Raw genomic sequence first — 21,627 nt, forward strand, 5'->3', positions numbered from 1 at the left:
ATGCACAGACCACCTTGGATGTGGAAAAGCTGTGAATGGTTAATTTTCTGTTCAGAGTTGTCTAGTTCCTCTTTATTCAGTGATTTATTAATCAGTTATTATGTCTTTGGAGATCTACATGTATTGCTTTTGATTAGAAATACTGACCATTTTCCACACAAAGGATTTTATTTTTCATGATGTAAAGTTCAGGAAAACCCAGCAGACCAACCACTAAAAATTCCAGCAGTTTCCAGCTAAAATGTTTCTGTAGCTCACTAGTGACTTTGCAAAAGGTTTGTTTTACCAGTGGGAAGGAGAAGGTTCCTGTCTCTGTGTTAGGGGGGATCATGCTGCTATTTCTTTGTCCCTGCAGCTACAGAACAACAGCAGAGCAACATCTGGTCATGTTGCTTCTTTGCCTTTACCTCCACAAATGGTTGTCTCTGCTGAGCTTGCCTACAAGAAGAGGACTCTCCTCCTTGCACGGATAACCGGCAGTTGGAATTTCTTCAGTAAGAAAGTTGCCTTCCTTCCAGAGGAGCGGAGCCTGTTTGCTGTGTGTTCTGTAATTCTGGGGCTTCTTTGAGGTGGGGATTATGGTGTTTGGGTGAGTTACTGCTGGCACTGGTAAGGGGTGAATGCAAGAGTGTGGAGAGTCACCTGTTAAATGTGGCCCTGTGAGACTGGAGGGAGGGACAGTAATGAGCTGTGTGCTGGGACACCGACTTCAGGAGGAGGACACCTGTGCTGGCTGGGGCACGAGAGGGATTCTGCTCCTAAGACAACTTCACCTGCTCTCCTCAGGTATGTGTATGCTGCAGTAACCGCCTCAGGGGTGTGTTTTTAGCATGCTGAGACCTTCAGGGATTTGGGGTTTTCTCCAGTTAAGAATTTATTGAAAGCCACGGCCTTCCTTACTGCCATAGTGGCAGGTGCAACTGCGAAGAACAAGGAAACTGTGCAGAGCTGTTCATAGCCAGGGTCTGTTTGGCCCTAAAAGTCCAATAGATTCTTTTTTCTTCCCTCAATTTTTTTTTTTTATAGTTCTAGTGCTTCAGTCTAGTCTTCTAGTCACTGGGGGCTAGGGGCTACTTTTAAATCCTAGGAGATGTTTCATTGAGGTACTGGGCTTGGTGGTCTTGTGCAAGGCCTAATTCAAATTCTTCCTATCAAAATTCATCATAATAGCTCAACACCGTGTGTTCTCTGAGGCAAACAGAATGGTTCTGTTTCTTGTGGAATGGTAACAATGGAGTGTGCTGGGGGGGTGTAATTAAAACGTCAGTCAATTGTAGGAGAGGTCACAAAATCAAAACTTGATATGGATCACCTGTTGAGAATTTTACTGCACAATCCTTTAATCTTCCTGGAGCTGGGTGGATTCCTGCTCCGTTTATGCCCAGTTCCACATAGACTTTTTTGTATCAGAAAACATTTGTAATTTAGTAAACTGACGTCCTTGGTTCCGGAACTTCAGAGCTCCCTCCCTGTTGTGTTTAGCACTGTCTGTCTCACAACTAGAGCCAGACACCACTACCCAAACTGCACTTGCTTTGCTAAGCACTGAATTTGTACAGAGAACTGAGTGTGCCTGTCTGTGAGATGCAGGTAGGCCTGAGAAATGTAAAGCTTTTGCTTTCGCTTAAAAAAATCTTCCTGATAAGAATTTACATTAAGAAAAGTTGTTTTCTCCTCTGTTACTCGCAAATAGTTCTTTATTATACACAAGTATTTTACTTAGCAGTACTTGAATAAGCAATTTAACCCTCTCAAAATTTCCTTGAGGGTAATTTTACACCATTAAGGACAAGAACAGGCCCAGTGTTGTAGACTGAAACACTGTAATAGTAGAATTATTCCTGCTCCTGTAGCTGGCATTAAGAAAAGTTAATGGAAAAGTTTTCTGAATCTGCTACGCTTTCAACCACCTCTTTAATCCAGGGGACGTAGTTGGCTACTCTGGTGTACACCCCGTATTTCCCCTGCTGGGCACAGCCCTCGCCCCAGCTGACGATGCCCAGGAGGAACCAGGTGTTGCGGTGGGAGGCGATGAAGGGGCCCCCACTGTCCCCCTTGCAGGCGTCGGTGGCCGCGGTGCCGTGCCCCGCGCAGAGCATGTTGTCGGTGACCAGCCTGTCCATGGCCCGCTGGCAGCGCTCCAGGCTCACCAGGGGCAGCCGCACCTTCATGAGGAAGCGCAGGGGGGAGCCGCGGGCGTGGGTGGCTCCCCAGCCGCTCACCACCCCGAGCCGCCCCTCCTCGGAGAGCAGCGCGGCCAGGCCGGGGCTGGGCAGGCAGATGGGAATCGCGTACTCGTTGAAAACAACGGCACTGCTCAAGTAGAGCAGCGCGATGTCACCGTTGTAGTCGTTGGAATCGTAGTGAGGGTGCGTCCAGCTCCGCTCCACAGCGATCTTCTGCTCCTTGAACTCTCTCTGGTATTTGTCAAAGTCTCCTGCAGCCAGGACAAGTTAAAACGTTAAGCAAACTGTAAACAGCCTCTGGGGTATCGTCACTGGGAAACAGGAAGGACGGGGAGTTAACGCTTTGATATTTTGTCCTGAGAAGGCACATCCCAAACCAAATCCTGCATGTAACAAGGACAGCTGTGATCCTGCAAACCAAACTTTCCAGGTGTCCTTTAGGCAGAGTTGGGGCCTGGGTGATGAGATACTAACGGAGATGATTTCCCATAAACACTGTCAGTCCTTTTTAGTAAGCAGAGCTGTGTCTAAACTTCCATGGGACAGTGTTTCCCCTCTCAGGGACATGACATCAGCATTAAGCTGCAGCTGGGACTAAGGCTGAAGAATTGTTTCCTGTCAGTTCCCCAGTGCTGTTTGCTCCTCCTGCACATCCCTCTTCGGGAGGGTCCCTGGGGCACAAGGTTGTGTTTGTTGCAGCATTCCCGCTGCAGGGGGCCAATTCCTGTGGCTGTAACGGGGAGAGGGGCTTTGTGCTCCCAGGCAGCTACAGGCAATAAGGAAGAGGCAGCACAGCAGGTAATTAACCTTAAGGCTGATTAAGAACCAAAATGGCCTTGATAGCAGACAGTCACCTACAGGAACCCTTCTTCCTCCTGAGGGGTCACCAAGGTGCGCTCAGGCTCTGAGTTTGCCAAAATGGATGACAGAAGAGACAGAATCTCTGCCTTGTTTCCCCAGGTTCTCCATGAAAACAGAAGGGACCAGCTGAGCCCTTTGGCACCTCTACGCTGCCAAGGAGCTGAAGGGGTCCCTAAACGCAGGTGGGGCTGGCTGTGCTGTGCCTCCCCCGCCCCTGTGCTCACCCACAGTGACGTGGTGGGGGCTCACGAGGTCCAGGCAGTGCGCGGCCGTGACCACCCAGCGGCTGCTCAGGAGGCTCCCGCCGCAGAACCCCACGCCCCGGCTGTCCCGGATCAGCACCTGCGGGAAGGGAGAGGCAGAACCGCGGCTGGGCCGGGGATGTGCACACACTGTGGGCTCTGACCCAGGCAAGGAACACGTCTGGCAGGAGCATCAGCCCACCAAGCAAAGGGCAGTGGAAACAGTAATAAAATCACTGCTGTGACGAGGGAGCAGAGTATTTAATGAACTAAGCTCGACGAGCTCATGCAGACTTACAGCTGCAGTGGCTGATGTTCTTCTGAAGGAACAAGTATGACTGTGATTTATTTTTCATGTGGCATCAAATGTTTTGGGAGTGGTGGAGAACAGAAACACAAGGTGCAGTTTATTAGTAATCAGATAATAAAATTTGTAATGATCTACACAGTAGCAAATGGTGCTCAGTGTTTGTTGTCTGTCTTGTCTGTTCAGAATTATAAGCTCCATCAATGCCTCAGCATCTCCTCAACTATTAATTCTGTGTACTACTGATGCTTTTAATTCTGTTCAGCAGTGCTAGAAATAAACATTGAAAAGTAGCAAAGAACATTTATCAGAAAATGCTGGTCTTAGGTTATGAAGACCTAGAATGCAAAGGGTTTAAAAAACCTTTAAAAATTATATTGATAGATAGATACACTTTAAATTCAACATTAAATTACAAATTTCTTGATGTAATGACAATTTAAAACCAGCTTAGTGGTAACACTTCATTTCCAGAAGAAACTGTATAAGGTTGGACAACAAACAACATTCCCATCTAACAACCCAAAATCAGTCTACTGATCCAAAGGGAAGCAGCTGCTGATGGAAACCCATAAAATTGGCTAATAGTGACATTTCAGCTTGCCAAAGTGCACAATGCATGGTCCACCCAGGTTCAGCCTATGACTTTTCCACCTATAAATACCTTCTGATGTGGAATTGGGAAATCTACTTGTGTGCCAGCAGTAAATCAACTGAGGGTAATGTGAAGGGTTTGAGATCAGAATTTCTCTGCAAACAGTAACAGGATATTGACCAGAGAGAGAGACAATATAGTGAAAATCAGTAACAAATAAGGACACACACACAAAAGCCCCAAACCTACTGAATCTCACCTGGCCACAGAACCTGCCTCAGGAAAACTATTACCAGCCTTCCACAGGGAGGCAGAAGCTCAGCTTTTCCCTAAGGACACGCAGACACAACCTGAATAACAGCACAGGAGATCTGACTGGATTAAGATAGAAGGTATTACGTTCTAATCCAAAAGCATACATATGTAGGACAGGAAGAATCAAAGGCATCTAAAGTCTGTATCATCAAAAAGCCCTGCTGAAGGCTGAGAAATACACGTGGTTCCATTGCTCTCGACCTGAAAAAACTTTATAATGGCTTGATGAACTCTGCTCCTGAAGGACCCAATAAAGTTAAAGCAAGAAAGCACTTAGGGGTGGTGTTTGGCCAGACTGGAAGTAAGGTATTACCTGCCAGGGGCAATGTCCACGATGACACAGCATTCCTCCTGTTATCCTGGGGTCCCCGTGCTCCAAAGCAGAGCTGATGTTTGCCTGGGTGGGCTGAGGCACGTCCAGACCGTCTCCCCCGTCCCTGCTCTGATGCAGCCCATCACTCCTGTGTTGAACAGCCCCCGTTCTGTTCCTGCCAGTGCCCTCCCCTCGTTGGTTTTGCCCTGTGGTGTTTCCCCCTGTTCCTTCCTGCCTGGCAGCAGGTGCTGTGCTCTTGTTCTGCCATGCTGGGCCCTGGCTTGGCTCAGCCAGGCCTCTCCCAGTTCCCTCCACTGCCTTGTGGTTCTCAGGGCCATCCAGCTCCTCCCCCAGGGGCTTCTGGGACACAGAGCCCACCACTGTCTTTTTGCAGCTGGAAGCATCTCCTGCCACCTCCGTTAGTCCAGCATGCCCGAAGGCATCCTTTATGGTCTCCTTTTCCCCAACATCACTGTGTTCCAGCTCCATCTGCCCAGCTGTGCCCTCTGTGCTCCTGTTCAGCTCAGGCACATCCCTGTGCTCCCACTGGCTCCTCAGGAGGCTTTTTGGCCCCCGCCGCTGTTCCTCCAGAGCCTGCCTGGCTTTGATCAAGCCACAGGGAAACGGTGCTGGAAGAAGGAATGACAGAAACCAAGATTTGAGATTAGGGTGTGTTGGTGTCATGTTGAACTCAAACACAAGGCAGCACTTTTCCTGTCCAAGAATGGGACTCGACCCCCCTGGAACAACTCTGACCTCGGGATGTCAAACTCCCCCTGCCCCCCCCTTGGCTGAGTGTGCAGAACTCATTACCCAGAAATGGGGGTGTGGCCGTGTCTTTTCTGAGCCATCAGCCAGGAGCAGCCTGCCGAGGGCTCTCTTCAGGAAAGAATACTGACCCAGCCCTCCCCTTCTGCCTAACACCACATTTTAAAGCCCCCTGTCCTATCCTCTCCCCTTCCACCCCTGCACTTCAGCCTCAAGACTCAGTTTAGCTGATTTAAGCCTGTGCTAGAACAGGCCCACCCCAAACTGTCCTGCTTGCTCCTTGACCCAGTATGTGCTCACAGGGGCACTGGACTACAGACACCAGACAGAGAGGAACCTTAACATTTAAAATAAACATTACAAATAAGACAGATCTTTTCATACAGTAAGTGCAAGCTGCAGTAGCCACAGCATGTGCAGCTCTTCTGCATCCAGCGGAGGGAAAGTCAGTGCCTGCAAACCTCCTCTTCCGTGCTTTACCTGCCTGCACGCAGCTCCTCCCGTCCTCGTGCAGGGTGTAGTCCCTGGCGCAGGAACACTCCACGTGGAGGGCGCTGCTGTCCCTGCAGTACTGCCAGCACCCGCCGTTCTTGTACCAGCACTCCAACCTCTCTGCCGGGGAAACACCCGCGGTTACAGCACCCAGCTCCCGGAGCTACTATTGCATGAGGCAAAGTAGGAAAACATCTGGAAGTGCTCAGGGAAACAGAAGGAACCGCCCCTTCCAGTTCCAGACACGCACACTGGTGTGCAGCAAACCAGACCTCCTGTTTGGTTTGTTCTGTTCTGACCATTCTCCCATTTGCCAGCTTTGCCCTGAGGCCACGGCTGGGCCTTTCTGCCTGTGGAGCAGGGGCAAGAAGAGGCCTGGAAGAGCAAACACTTCTAAATGCATCAGTTTTTGATCTATCTGCACATCTTGTCTGTTATATCATGACAGGTTTAAAGCACCGGGTATTGGGGGGGGGTCCGACCTTGCCTGAAATGGACTGAGATTTTTATTCATTGTTACGTTAAAAACAGTCATGTTTAATTGCTTCACTGTACAAAGAAAAGGTCAACAAAAGCAGTTGGAGGAAAAAAATTTAGTTTCCACAGTTTGGCTTTTGCTGTTATTTCATGCCTCAGTTTGCAAACTGGATAGAGCATTTCAGAGGATGAAAAACCTGGTAAGAGAAGGCAGTTTTTATCCTTCCTTTTTCATCACTCATATATTACAACATAAATATAGCAGACTTTTCCCCTTTCAGTGAGCTTTGGCTAATTTGTTTGATTGACTCAGTAAAAGAGAAGAGCCTCACCATGAACAATCTCCAGTGCAGGCATCTATGGCAGGAGTCACTAGAGTTGTTATCCCTCCAAAGTGATGAAAAGGGGCCTTTCTTGGGAGCAGACAGGAGATGGCCACATGCCATCCCTCCTTCACAATGAATGCCAATGTCTATTCCTGCACTCACCTATTTCACAGTTGTGTCCTTTGAATTCTGGGGGGCAGATGCAAAAGTAACTGTAATGTCTTATTTTGCAGACTCCACCATTGTTACAGGGATTTGTACTACATGGATTTAAACCTAAGGAGAAGAAACAAGGCACGGTGTAACTCCAGGAATTAAGAGAAGCCTGGCTTTCAATTGCCACATAGTTCTTTGTACCCAGGAGGGACACACCTGGGTGTGTGAAATTACCTACCTTTGTAATTGAACCAAAACTCCATCTGCAAGAGGAAATCACAAATGAAGAGAACAGGCAACAAACAGTCATACGGGTTACTGAAGACATAGTTTAGAAAGCTGTCTTTTTAGGGTCCATGTAAACTGACATTTTCAGTAGAGCCACAAACACAATCTCAGAACAGTATCTCCTGATCACCACCGTGCCATTTACTTTTGTAAATGGACCATGTACCATGGACCGGTCACAGAGTGCATAAACTGGGCTGTACTGGAATCAAAATGAACCTGAAAGCTCAGATCCTTAAATGCTCCAGCCACTGAAAGGTCTGTGGCACCAGCTCAGGAGTTTCAAGTGACACCATCACCACACCCCCCCTCCCCAAAAGGTGTCACTGCAAGGCCTCAGCATCAGCTGCTTTGCTTTGAAGAGCCATTTCTACTGTGCTGCTTTACCTGCTGCAGAGACATTCCTGGCACCTCGGGCTGGATCCAGGAGAGACCAGGCACCTGTTTAACTCTGCAGCTCCAACTCCTGCCTCAGCACAAGGCCCCAGAAGGCCCCGGCCCTGCTTCCAGCCAGATGCTGTTGGCCCTGGGAATGAGACACTCCTCCCCTGGATTTGGAGGGTCTGGACAAGCAAGTGACCTCTGAAAATGTCCCAGTCACATTGCTGGATTGATGCTCTCAGAAATGGGTTTTAGATACTTCCAAGGATTTGTGTTTAACATTTACACAACAAACTGAGCACTCACAAAGTGCAGTCTCACAGGTGCCCTGGGTGACCCTCCCTGAATCCCCCTGAAGTGACCCAAGCTGCAGAATCCATAGACACACACTTCCAGAGCCACACTAGGTGACCTGGGCAGGATTACTTAGACCTCACCATTGACTTTCCTCTGTTTCTCCTAAAATCAAGTTTCTCACCGTTTTCTCCTGCGAATGGAAGATCTCCTTGGCCTCCTCAAATGAACACTTTTCCTCATTGCATTCTCTCTCCAAGTTCCCTGGTCGAATCTCTTCTAGGAAGTGGTTGGCACGTTTGTGGACTCGCAGCACCTCGTGGGCTTTGTCTTTTCTCACAAACACTAGAAGACCAAAACTGAACAGTTGGTGCTGAAGGCAACACAGTGGCATTGCCACAGTCACAGTCACATGGGCTTTCAGTGGAAAAAACAATATAAATGAGGGGAGTGGGAATCTACACAAACAGCCCAAAGGAAAATAAAATTAGTCTGTGTTTCAGCAAAACGTATCAGTAGTCTGAGCTTGCTTTCAGTGAGTCAAAAGAGCCACTACTGAGACTTGCAGGTTAGTGCAGAAATTTTTAATTCCACAAGACTCTTGAGTATTGCAGCTTTTTCTCTGGAGGCTGGTTAGATTTTTCTGCTTAACCATCCCAATTCACAACAATTATTAGCTTGGTATTTGGTTATGGAGTCACAGAGTTCTCCAGGTTCTGCTGTGGTCACAATAGAACAGACACCAATCCTTCATTAAGAGGAAATATTAGTGTCAGTTTTGTGCTTACATTTAGCTCATCTCAACTTTGCCTCACTAAGGTATTTGCCCTCCTCCCGTGATGCCTTAAGCTGTTACTGCCAATAAATTAAGGGAGGAATGGCCAAAAGAAGGACTGTGTCAGTAATGTCCTCCCCACACCCCCCCTCTGCTCCACAGCACATCTTTGCTAAGGCACCTCTATCTGCAGCAGTGTGCCAGGGTTTTTCCACCCACACCCCTTGTGGGTGCACTGATCCCAGAAGTGCAGCCCCATGGCCAAAGCCCACCTGGCAGATGGAAAGGCTGCTGCTCCAAGTGTTATGAGACAAAAGCTCACTCTGTAATCCCAAAAAAGCCTATGGAAATCCACACAGCACTGCTTTTCCCAGCTAGGGATTAGTGCCCTGGACAAGTCAAACCTTCTGGCAAAGAACCCAGTTTTGGAGATGGACTGTGAAAACACAGATCTATTTGCAGTTGCAGGATCAGTATTTACAGCAATGACTGAAATTCTAGAATGATATTACATTGCTTCATTTCCAGGCAATTAGTAACAGCCCACAAAAACTCAGTGGAGAAAAGCTTTGCACAGATCCTGCTGTCTGGTAATGGAGAACATTTCCTTCACTTACATCAGTAGAATTTCCCTTCAGCACCTCTTGTGTTCTGGGTCACCTTAAAGGATTTACCTCCTTTAAGTAGGTGTCCCACAGAGCCTTTGCAGATACCCTGCTCTGCTCTTCCTCCTCTGCAAGGACAGCCACGATGATTCCTGAGATCCTGCACACTCTGGTGGCTGTCCCACAGCTCTCTGAAGCCATTTCCAAACCTTGTGTAGTAGTTGTACAATCAACACGAGGTCCAAGAACACATGTTGAAAGTGCCTCATTTTAGATTTCCAAACTGGAAACCTCTACCATGCAAAACCAATTCAGATCTCGGGTTCCATGTCACAGGGAGAATACTTTTCAACAGGAGAGTGGGCTAAACAGAAATCTAAGAAAGGCTGATTTCACTTGCAAATATGTATATGAATATTAATTTCTTTCTTGTGCATTTCAGGAAGCATTTCTTCAACCCACAGGACTTTGTGCTCAGAACAGGAACATAGTTTCTGTTTAAATGCCAACATTGCCATAAAAAGACAATTTAATTAAAAAAGTAAAAGAAATACCTACCTTCATATGAAAACAGGCAGTTGCTGTCAATGAAGCACATCAGCAGGAGAAATCTCCCAAGTGAGGAGCTGCTCTCCATGTTAGTGAGCATCCAGAACACTGACCTCCTGATTTCTTTCTGAGGGAAAAGAATAATAAAATTAGTATGTTATCACAAAACCAGCCTGCAAAAAAGATGAAAAAGTAAAAGCGAGAGGATAAGAAGAGACAAAGAAAGCAAATTCTACCCAGCTCATTTTGACCTCATGTCCCCTGTTTCCCCAAGCCACGCCGATGCTGCACACCCCAACGGGCAGGAGCTGAGCTGTGGGGCAGGGGCTCATCCAAAGCCCACGGAAGCCACGGAAAAGCCCTGGGGAGCATGGGAACACACGGCCCAAATGGAGCACAGGCCACTCCCAGCCCAGTGTTGCTGAAGCCGAGGCAGGAGCACAACCAGCCCCTGTGCAACTGCTGATGCTTCGCTCAGGGAAGACCCTGCACAGACCCCAAGGAGGAACCAAGCACCACATACCAGCAGTCACAGGTACAGCACACAAGTTTGCATTTCTTCTTATTACCTTCCCAGGCTAAAGGATTTACCAGGATTCAACAGCATGTTCCTCTCTGCTACCTGCAGCATTTTTTCAAAACCACAGGATGCAGAATGAGTTCAATTTACACAGAACCATGCAATTATACTCACGTTTTTCTTTATTTTTGTTTTTAGGGGAAGACAGGAAAGAGATTTGGCTGTACACCAGGAACAGCCATGAGGTCAAGAGGTTGATCATTAACTAGTCACAAATATTGACAGAGGAGAGAGAACCTGGATTCTGTGAGACACATTAGAAATTCAAAATCGGAAGAAAAGTGTGTGTTTCCACACACATACACATGTGCATTAAAAAGAGAATTTAGTCTTTTAAATAATCCTCCAATACTAAAAGCCACTGCTTTGCAATAAATTTCTTCAGGAAAATGTGGAACTTTTAAGAGCAGATTTCTGACACTGTCACCTTTCAGTAGGCAAGGCCAACTAATCTGGAAAACACACCAGCTACTCTGTAAACAGGTGCTGAAATATTGCAGAGCTGGGAGTGTGCAGGAGGATTCACTGCAGTCACCAGCAGGCAAATGTTGCCCTGTCACAGCACCAGCACTGCCACCCCCCACGCTTCTTTGAACACAACCATGTTTCAACTCAGGGTTACAGGTTACCTGTTCTGGTGCAGGCCTGCTGAGAAGGGTGCTGTTCAAAGCATTCTTATTTAATGTTCCTCCATCCTTAAGTCCTGTCCCAAGGGAAAAGGGGGAGGAGAAAAGAGAGCCAGAGCCAGCTCTCTTAATGACTCAACATCAGCACTTGGGTAACAAGCACCAAGGCAGCTCCTGAGTCAACAAGTCCACAAATACAAAAGGTATTAAACTTCTTTGCTGACACCACATTAAATTTCTTACAAACCAACACAATTCCTTGTACCTGAGGTTTTTTTCGTTTAAGTCTCATCACAAGAGCAGACTGAAGTTCTTCACTGATCCAAACCCCTCGAGACATTGGAAACACACACTGGAAACTCACATCACTAGAGCAGAAAGAGTTCTGCTTTTTTTTTTTTTTCCTACAAGATTAATTCTATTTAACAAGTGCTAAGATTAGAAATAAGTATAAACTGTGATATTAAACTTCACCTGGACTATTGCTACTTCCTATGAACTTACTGGTGCTCTGCATCATTTACTCATATACACACACAGACAGAGATGCAAACACACCATTTATCAGTAAGCATTAGCAATGTTCACACAGCCTGCAGCTGACTGCAGTCACCAGAACAGCAATAAACAGAAGCATTTGCTTACCTTGCTAATTAGAAGACTGTTACAGACCCCAGGATAAATAGAGCCTGCAATAGCTTGGAATTAAACCTCTCTTCTTTTTTTTTTGAATAATACTATACAGTTCCCATTCTCTTTTCAGGAAGTTTGGGGGGGTAAAATCAGGCATCAGGTGTGCAAAGAATAGAAAATACAGAGAAGTTCTAGTCACCTGCTGAATCAAGGATCTGTGAGCACTGGAGTAGGATGTGAGGGACTGGAAGCAGTAATGATGTTACAAAAACTTCACTGTGTTGCAAGAAAAATGATACAAATACAGAGCAAACCAAAACAGTTACTGTGGGTACAGCTGAAATGACAGAACTGCATCTCGATGGTGACTTGCAAAAACAGTTTTCTCTGTCCCCTCCTGCCCCCCACCCCAACCAATTCAGATATTTTACACCTCAAAGATGGAGCTGTCTGACCATGGATCACCTTATTTTCTACAATGCTGTACAGCATCTCAGCTAACAGGGTTCTTTTTTCTTGCCTGTAAGGCTTAAGTAGGGCCATGCCACAGATAAACAACACAACCTGCAACAAACCAATGTAAACAAGAAAAAAAGGAGAGAAAAAAATAAGTCCCAAGGAAAACAGCACACGAGGTTAACATATACTCAATATTTAATACTGAAGGTCTGACATTACACTGCATACTGTCACCAGCACAACATTCCAGACTCTCGGGGTCAGAATCAACCCTTCAAAGGAGTTGACACATCTATGTGGTGCTGGATCCACTCCAGGTACTGACTAACTTTGGTGTAGACTCCAAATTTCTCCCTTCTCCCACAGCCATGGCCCCAGCTCACCAGTCCTACCAAAAACCAAGTATCCTTGTATTTGGTGGACATGGGGCCCCCGCTGTCCCCAAGGCAGGCATCCTTCCTGTCTCCCAGGCTCCCGGCACACAGCATGTTGTCGGAGACAGGAGAGGCCATGGCGGGGGCACACTCGTTGCGGGGCACGATGGGGATCTCGATGTAGTGCAGGGAGGTGGGGTAGCTGACGTTCACGTCGCTCGTGCTGCCCCAGCCCGTCACCACCATCTGCTGCCCGCTCCTCGTCAGCTCCTGCTCGGCCAGGTTGCGGGCGGGGAGGCAGATGGGGAGCGCGTACTTGTAGTACATGGCGTGCTCGGCCAGGTGCAGCATGGCTATGTCGTTATCCAGCGTCTTCTTGGTGTAGTTCTCGTGGATCACCTGTTTATCCACCCGAATGATTTGCTCGTCGACATCACGACGACGGAAAAGGAATTTACCTGGAAGAGCAAACAAGAAGAAGACAGATGCTGCCGAACTTCCCTTCCCCTTGGACACCAAAGCATCTGGAATATGCTGTACTCCTATGGTTTTACTTCCCTTGTAATACAGACAATTTGCTCATTTTATGTCACAGGTTGACAGTGTTTTTAACAGATGGACTAACCTGTAAACTTTCCCTGTTTACTGAAATCATGAATACCCACAGTAGTAAATGAACTGGTGCCCTAGAGCTCTGCTCATCAGCTGAGAAACCAAAATGCCCTGCTGTGTTCACATTTCAGTACACCTGTGCAATATGAGAGACCTCCTTCAGGAGGAAAACAACCTTTTTGGAACCAGCATTAAAAGCTGGAAGAGCAAGCACATGCAAAGCAGGACATTCATGACAGGACATGAGCTTTATGCTGCCTGAATGAGACGTCAGGATTTATAAATAAAGGTGACTGACTGGTAAGGCTATTCCTTTCTGAAATCTTACATCTGTATTTTAATGAATTTTTGACTGCTTAAGACTTCTGGGTTGCTGTTTGTGCTACATGATCACAGTCACTTCAGGGCCCAAGCAGTCAATGCAACAGTAAGCAGGAAACTGTGTTGAGAAGGGCCAGAAAGGCAAGAAGTCCTTTGTGATACACTGGGATAGGAAAGTCAGAGACAGGTCTTTCTTGTAGGCTGTCAGCGAGGTCTTGCAGCTGGTTTTTTCTGTAAAGGGTCAGTGTCTCCAAGTGTAGGGACTTATGAGCCACAGTAGCTACAGAAACATATTCTCAAAAGACTCCTTAAGTCCAGCTTTGGATCTTGGACCTCCAGAGCAATTATTTCAGAGTCTCTCCTCTTGCTCCTCTGCAGACATCCAATGGAAAATTCTACCTGGTCAGAGCAGGTGGTTGAAACTGCTCTGATGCGTTGTATTAAGTAGTTCCAGAACCTGAAGGACTTCCCGGTATCAAGCCAACAACCACAAATCAGTGTTTTTCTCCTTGCACAACCTGTCTTCCTTGAGTGTCCTTGGAGCACTCTCCAGTCACTGTGACTGGGGGATGGCAGGGAAGATGGCAGGGCTTTATTCCTGCCTTCACAGGTGCAAACCCTGCTTTAGGCCTCAGAAATAACTGTGGACTCCAATGCTCCTCTAAGGAAGGCAGTGTGGATGAGCAGGAACACACGTGCTGCAGGGCTCACTCCTCTTGTGCATCACAACTCTCAGTCCATGGCCACACACTGGATTCTTCCTCTGTGAATAAGGAAGGTCTTTTGGGCAAGTATGAGAGTGAGAGAAAGCCGAGCCCTACTGATAACCATCCTTACACTATAAATTGCTCTGTATACTTGCCCCAAATTCAGGTGTGAGACATCTCTCAAGTTTCATTTGAACAGAACAAAAGCTTCTCAAATCAGGGTTCTCAAGTGCTGACATTTCTTCACCCACTGAAAATCACATTTTATTTGGACTCTCCTGACAGATCCCACCCCTTCTTTCTTTGCTGCAGACACATCTCAGGGCATGGTTAATCCCAGCTGAAGGCTTGTCAGACTGCACAGATCTCTCTCAAGACCTGCAGTATGAGGCCAGGGTGGAACAATGTTAAGTGCAGCCTCAATACTTGCCCCAGTTACCATCTCCCCACTGAGCTATTCCCTCCCAAGTTACGCTCAAAGCTACATCCAACAAAGCAGAGCACTCCAACACCACATCTGACAGTTGCTTTTCCTCTAACGAGGTTCCTTAGTGAAGCTCTTCTTGGGCTTCACTAAAATTAATGGAAAACGCTTAAAAAGGAAGAAAATGACATAATTTATGCACATTTCCAAACTATCACATACACTTCTATTTGGATGTCTCCCTGTGAAAAGGTGAATATTCTGGCACTGAGAGGACCCAAGGCTACATCACATACTTTTCTATTCATCCTGTATGTTGGAAGTACATAAACACATTGATCTGTGTGTGCCTTACTGTCTCTGTTCTCAAACCCTTGCACACCCACAGTCTGTATGGAACATGCATACAGACTGTGTATTTTCCAGGAGAGGTACACAGACAATATACTGGCAGGACTTTCAACAAATACTGGGAATATCCCATCATTTCACTAATGGAGAAAGCAAGCAGCTGAGCTGTTATGCCTCAGCACCAATGGTACATAGAAAACATTGATCCAAAGAAATCCCATATTACTTCAGTGTGAATGGAACACTAATTATTTCTGTCTGTTAATTCAGGAGCAGCACTGCTACTTGACATAGTGACATTTTCTCATGCTCCAGAGCAGCAGTGCAAGTAAAGGCAGTGTTGCCATTCTACAGCACTTCTCCTCCTTCTGCAATGAAATTCCCTTAAGTAACAGTGTTTAAATGCATGAAAAGGCAGGAAGACACCCTGTGACATTCTCCTCCTGGGATCAAGACGTTTTTTTCAGTATTGGGATGACCTTGAATATTTTCAGCACCAGAAAAACACAAGGAGAAGAGACCAAGTCTTTCTGCTTTATAGACCAGCAGCAGTGCTCAGAAGACACCAGCTCACTTCCACAGTAAGGCTGATAGTGGCTCAAATGAAATCAGATTTTTACTAAGCTTTGTTTTAAGCTAAAATGCATATTTAAATACTGCCTAGACAGTCCATTCCTACAACCAAGGACTTTTGCCTTCAGAACCTGCTATCTTTTCCCTGAAATGATAAATATTTTGAATGAAACAGTTATATTTAAAAAACACAGGGATAGGTGATTTTCCATACCAAGTCTTACTTTGAGCTCCTTTGGTGTGTCAAGGCAGTGTGCTGCTGTTAGGACCCAAGCTGGATGGATGAGAACACCCCCACACAGAAACTTCCCACTTGTACTTTGCAGCATAACCTGAAACCAAACAAGAGAGGTGTGAGGTGTGACAATGCCTGGAGAGTGGCTCACCAAACACTGTGCACAACCTCCTTTGTGGCTGCCAAACACCCCAATGCACCAAGCACCAAAGCAGGGCACTTGCACCGAAGCCAAAGCTCCACAGTGGGACAAAAGCCTTATGAGTAAAGTCTCTGTGGAACACCTACAAACAAGTTTTGAATGTTCTTCCTGAATGAGGGTTGGCTTCATCCAAATCAGCATGGGGTGCTGCTGGGCACTGCAAAGAAGCACTTTGCACTCAAAGCTTTGAAACACAGAGCACAAATGAGGGGATTATTCTTGTGTCCCACACCAGAGACAGTGCATCATCTCAGACTGCAGTTCTCATGCTATGGTGTAAAAGGGCCTTTCATGTCAAAGAGAACCACGCCCTGATTATTTGCATTCATTAGTTCCATGATAAGCTCCATGAAGTCTCCCCTTTCTCTGTGATATCCCAACCTGCCATGGCATATTTTGCTGATTAAATCTGTTAACTTGAATGTATGACAGACAAGGCTCACAAAAAAGGGCGAGAAAGTGCCCTCCCACTCCCACCATGAGGCTGTTACAGCAGCTGGAGCACACATCCCATCACACAGCATGAGTTTCCCAGGATGGAGCAACAGAGTTGGTGAATGTAATCACCATCCTCTCTCTTGATAGTGTTGGCAAGGTAAGGTAAAAAACTTGGCAACAGTGACAAAGTCGAGTCCAAACAGATACTAAACCATTTTATCCTGCTACTCCAATTTTGGGGTTGCTTTTGAAAAAACTAAGGAAATTTTAGCTTCACATGACACCACCAGTAATGTAGGAACCTTTCTGGAGTAGCCAGGCAGGCAGAGCTTTTGGTAAGAGCCTAAACTACTTGTGGTGAAGAACTCTTTTCTCCTACCTGCCAAGGGCTGTCTCCCCTTCTTGCAGCTGTTCCCTCAATGAGCCGAATATTGAGGTTTGCTTTGGCTTCAGTGTCGTCCACCTTCACTCTCCCACAGGGGAACTCCACTGTGCAGATGCAGAGAAGTTCACTAGCAAAGCCCAGATCACCCAACACAAAACCACTTTCTAGAGCATTTCCTCTGTGTCTCTAACCTAGGCAATACTGGTCAGAGGCTTCATGGAAGTCCCTCAGTGCTTGGCAAGGAGGCGGTCTCCTGATTCCCCTCTATGTCTCCATGAGGCAAACACAGATTAAGGGCCATAGAGCAGGTATGGAGTTGAGAAATGCAGGCAGAGTTACCCTGCACGGAATAGGTGTTTTGAAAATGAGTAGAAAGTGCACTGCCGACAATTCTGCCCTAAAACTCTCTTGCTTCAGTCTGAATAATCCTCTGTCAAACGTGGATCACAAACATCCTCCTCTTACCTACAGGCTTGCACGTGATGTGGTCGTTCATGAGCTGATACCCCGATGCACAGCTGCACGAGCGGCCCTGGTTGGCAGGGTCATCCCTACAGAAATGGTCACATCCCCCGTTATCCACGGAACAGTTGGTGTACTTGACTTCTGAGGGAAAAAGGAACAGCAAGAGAGATGTGAGAAGTTTGAAAGTCAGAGTCACAGGGAGGTAATGTGGCAAAGTGGGCAACAGCTGTCAATGATTTGGGATGACAGTCGTGGGCTTTAACAGCACCTGGGCCCTGAGACAGCAAACAACCTTAGTCCAGAATCAGGCAGTGGGGAGATGGAGGAAACAGATTACTGTCAGAGCAGGTAGACTGGAGAACAGAAACCTCCCTGTCACTACATGCAAGCACACAGTGCAAAGTGTTGATGATACAGGACATACAGTGCTCATCCCTAACTATGCTGTCCAGCTTTTGTTCAAGGAAGAAATTGTCACAGTAATGACAATAAATACATTGTATTTAAAACCACCACCATCATCCCTGGGTTGACAGTTCTAAAGTAACTGAAATCCCTGCTTTACAGAGTTATTTTCGGTACTTGTTCAAAATTTAGATATCTCAGATCTCCGAACTTCTCCTATGGCAACACAAAGTTAATTTTGCTTTAGAGAAACACAAATAAACCTCCTACCACAATCATGAAGCAAGAGAGAAATCACATTAGTAAAGAAAGTGAGTAAGCTGTGCAATGACTGAAGTGTTGACCCCTACTGCACAGAAACCTCTGTCACAAAGGATGCTATTTTATAGTGGATTAAATGCAGCATTACCATAATTGCAGAAAAACCCCTCCCAGCCTTTGTTACAGATGCAGGAAAATTTTCCAATATTGTCCTTGCAGATGCCATTGGAACAAGGCTGTGGCGCACACTGATCTCCATCTGAAATAGAGGTAGGAAAATCCAGGCCCTGAATCATACAGAGCTCACAGATCGAACATCAACACGGACAGGCCCTCCCCAGATTCCCAAACATCACCTATGTGATGGGTGGTAAGCTGCTGGCACTTAAAGGTGACACCTCCATGGCACTCGCCCAGAGACAGGGCATCGCTCTGGGTTCTCACCTACAGCTGCAGAGAGAGTGGGGTGGGCAGAAGGGGAGGAAAGGGCAAAGCCTGAGGCAGACAGGGCAGTGGCAGGTGACTGCAGGGGTGGGGCTCCTCTTTGGCCCACATCAGACAGGGTTAGAGCACCAAAGCACTTTTCACCAATTCCTTAGCTCTGGGGAGATGACTGATGACAGCTACAGGTGCACAGTGTTTTAGGAAGGCTGCTAGTGTGACAGAAGGGGAAAACATTCTTTGCACACCCCATATAGGAGAAAATGAGAATATGAATCAGTATGTGACATATGGCAGGAGGAAGGCTGAGTAGCAGTTACTCTTGAGGAAGCACAGAGAAGTGATTAGGAAAGTCTTTTACTTACCTACATACTTGCTCCAAAAATTGAGCTGTGGAGAAACAAAATTTGTATTATGGTGAGAAAACCATTTTTAACAAGTGAGGGATTTAAAGTGTATCATGGCCTTGGCCAACAGAGAACAGCATCAGAGAACAGTCAACAGCATCAGTCTCATTCTTCTTGACAGTGTAGTGACTGGCACTACAAACCAAGAAAACTGGCCAAATGATCCTATACTGCTTGTACTCAGCACAGATCTCCCCTGTCCTGTTTGCAGACCTACCAACACCAAAGCCCCTCAATATCCCCACTGCTTCTCTGTTTTCTTGTCACTTACTGCCAGGTGAGGCATCCAAGTTCACTTGTGCCCAGTCAGACAAAAACGTGGGCATTCCAAAGACAGATCCCTCTCCATTCTGGGGTTTGAGGGACAACAAAGACTGGCTCATCCTATGCTGTGAGCTGCTTTGCTCAACACAGTAACAAAGAATCCAAGCTGACAGAACAAGTGTGGAAAAGGGGCAGGAGTCAGTGATGCTGATGATAAAGGTAGCATCCAATTGAAAATATGAGTTTGGACAAAAAGAGAGAACCTAGTGATGAGAGAAACGTTTGCCATGCCCAACTGGGACACTGGGGAGATACAATGAAAGGCAGCCAGGGCTGGTGAATGGACAACAGAGGGCAAAGACTGGAAGGACCCGGAAAAACTCAGTGGCAGCAAGAATAGCCAGTGGGGTCAAGCAAGGATTGGAATTATCTGGCTGGGCCCTAAACCTCACCACTGGGTCAGGTGGGACATGCACGAGTAGCCAACTTTTATGGCCCATACAGGTGGTAACACGACAATCACTGTAACAGAGTGACATTCAAAACCATGCCAACACCTTAGGAATCAGGAGAGATCCATTTTTAGTGCTGACAGCATGATCTTCTATGCCCTGGATTGCAATATTTTAAGAAAATAATTGATTGGGTAACTCCCACACTCATCCTTAACAAAACAACTTACTGTTGATTCCTTGGTTTCAAATATCTCACTGGCCTCCTCGAAGTCACAGCGCTCTTCAATGCACTCCCGCTCCACAGAGCCCGGCTTGAGCTCCTCCAGGAAAGAGTTCGCCCGCTTCTGGATCCTCAGGACCTGGTTTGCATCTTCAGTGCTGTAAAATACTGGAAGCAAAAATGTGAAAGCACAAGCAGAGAAAAGAGCTGGCTGAAAACTAGTAGTGGTGCTTCCCAAAGGACACTTAGCAGAGCACCAGCCCCTCTCCAGCACAGCAAGAGGGGCTGCCCTGGACACCAGAGTCTGTCTGTGCTGTGCTGCAGAAGCTCCAGCTCCTGCCCTGTGCTACTCTTGACAGCTCAGGGGCTCAGGAGGGCTGTGACCAGGCAGCTGTCATGGCCCAGCACTGCCTGTCAGCTCTGCTGGAGGAATTCAAACCCCCCAATAATGGAAAGGATTCCAGCCGCTCCATCTGACTGACAGAGGAGCAGGAAATGCACGTGCAGCGACTGGGGAAGGGTGAAGGGTCTCTCTCAAATGAAAACTTACTTGAGGTGTCGCAGACCCAAGCAGAGCAGGCAGCCAGCAGCAGCCCGAGGGCGAGGTGCTTCCACATCCTGCAGCAGGAGTCACCTGAGGAGAAGGCAGGTGTGAAGAGGAGCACATTGCTGAGGGACAGCAAGAGCCTGCTGCAGACAGTTCCCACCCAGCCGGCCCAGCCAGCTCCTTCACTGGCCTGTCACAGGCCATTCTGAGTCCCTCCACACCTGTTTGCTCATTCCCTCTAACCCATCAGCAGCTCTCCCAGAACACTTTATGTCTGCCCTGACACTCTCCCCTTGCCACTGGACATTTTTGACAAGCTTCCTGCTCCATTAAAGCAAGCTCTCCTTGGAAATCCTGAAGGATGCAATACTTTTGAAGCACTTACTGCTTTGTTCAGTGGGAATCAGGGTGATCTATTCTTCCGCCATGAGCTCTGTGGAATTTAGTTAATCCATAACTTCAGATATTTACTCTTTGGAGTGACATGAAGTTAAACAAACAGTGCTCAGGGGGAGCTTGACAAATGACCTGCACACAGGGGAAAAGTGAAATAGCTGAGGCACCCACTCTGCCTTTTGAAAATCTGGGGTTTTTTTTTTCTTTAGATTCTCTGGCAAGCAGAAATTGTTATATTTAGTTTGTAAGCATAACCACCCAGTGCTAAGGTCTCTTGAGAGATCCTACCATCTTCTCACAGCATGCAATCATCCAAAAGAGACACATATTGCAATTTTTAAGAGTCCTCCCACTTTACTTTCTCACCCAAGATTCCCCCCCAAAACAACCAAGGGAACTAATCCCCCTGACAGCCACGAGCAGGTACCAGAAGCTTGTACCAGCATGCCACATCTTTTGGTATACTGGGTTAGCTCTCATCAGCACAAAGTATTCTACAGAATTCTGAATATTAAACATTTAGAGAAAACCCTCAGTCACGGAATTACTGAGGTTGGAAAAGACCTCTGAGTCCAACCTGTGACCAATCACCACCTCGTCACCCAGACCAGAGCACCGAGTGTCACATCCAGCCACTCCACCACCTCCCCGGGCAGCCCCTTCCAGTGTCTAATCACTCTTTCCGTGAAGAAATTCTTCCTAATATTGAGGACATGGCATTTTCATGCAAATTACCTGTGCAGGCAGGAGTCCTCAGGGGTCCTTTGTCAGGGAAAGTGCCACTGGGGTCCAGTGAAAGGTGGGCTCACCTGCCCTGGGATCTCAGCTCACATCCCCTGACACTGTTCAGGAGAGCACTGAGTACTTATAAAACTTTTTTTTTTTTTTCATTTTCACTCACAAACTTGACCATGGA

The 21,627-nt window shown here is 46.9% G+C and overlaps 1 protein-coding gene across 1 annotated transcript; it reads right to left on the reverse strand.

The window, feature by feature from the left end:
• Positions 1-1,770: 1,770 nt before the first annotated feature.
• LOC113989944 lies at positions 1,771-21,485 on the reverse strand. The gene is made up of 18 exons (XM_027724965.2): positions 20,701-21,485; positions 20,319-20,402; positions 19,776-19,936; positions 18,788-18,812; positions 18,130-18,240; positions 17,316-17,456; positions 16,845-16,954; positions 15,805-15,922; positions 12,500-13,060; positions 11,140-11,270; positions 9,940-10,057; positions 8,186-8,346; positions 7,277-7,301; positions 7,045-7,158; positions 6,068-6,199; positions 4,820-5,448; positions 3,272-3,389; positions 1,771-2,437 (listed from the first exon to the last, which is right to left on the reverse strand). The coding sequence occupies exons 2-18, from the start codon at positions 20,383-20,385 to the stop codon at positions 1,860-1,862; spliced, it is 3,300 nt and encodes a 1,099-aa protein (XP_027580766.2). The 5' UTR covers positions 20,386-20,402; positions 20,701-21,485; the 3' UTR covers positions 1,771-1,859.
• Positions 21,486-21,627: the final 142 nt, after the last annotated feature.

This window comes from Pipra filicauda, unplaced genomic scaffold (assembly GCF_003945595.2).
Source record: "Pipra filicauda isolate LSUMZ 115617 unplaced genomic scaffold, ASM394559v2 scaffold90_size2875636_pilon, whole genome shotgun sequence".
NCBI lineage: Eukaryota > Metazoa > Chordata > Aves > Passeriformes > Pipridae > Pipra > Pipra filicauda.

Bases quoted from the DNA above. Each gene is read 5' to 3' on its own strand.
- LOC113989944 (XM_027724965.2), bottom strand. From the start codon at position 20,385: ATGTGGAAGCACCTCGCCCTCGGGCTGCTGCTGGCTGCCTGCTCTGCT. The intron at 7,302-8,185 runs GTGAGAAACTTG...TTCCTCTTGCAG, and splicing joins TCCATTCGCAGGAGAAAACG to ATGGAGTTTTGGTTCAATTA. The intron at 7,159-7,276 runs GTAGGTAATTTC...TCTTCTCCTTAG, and splicing joins GTTTTGGTTCAATTACAAAG to GTTTAAATCCATGTAGTACA.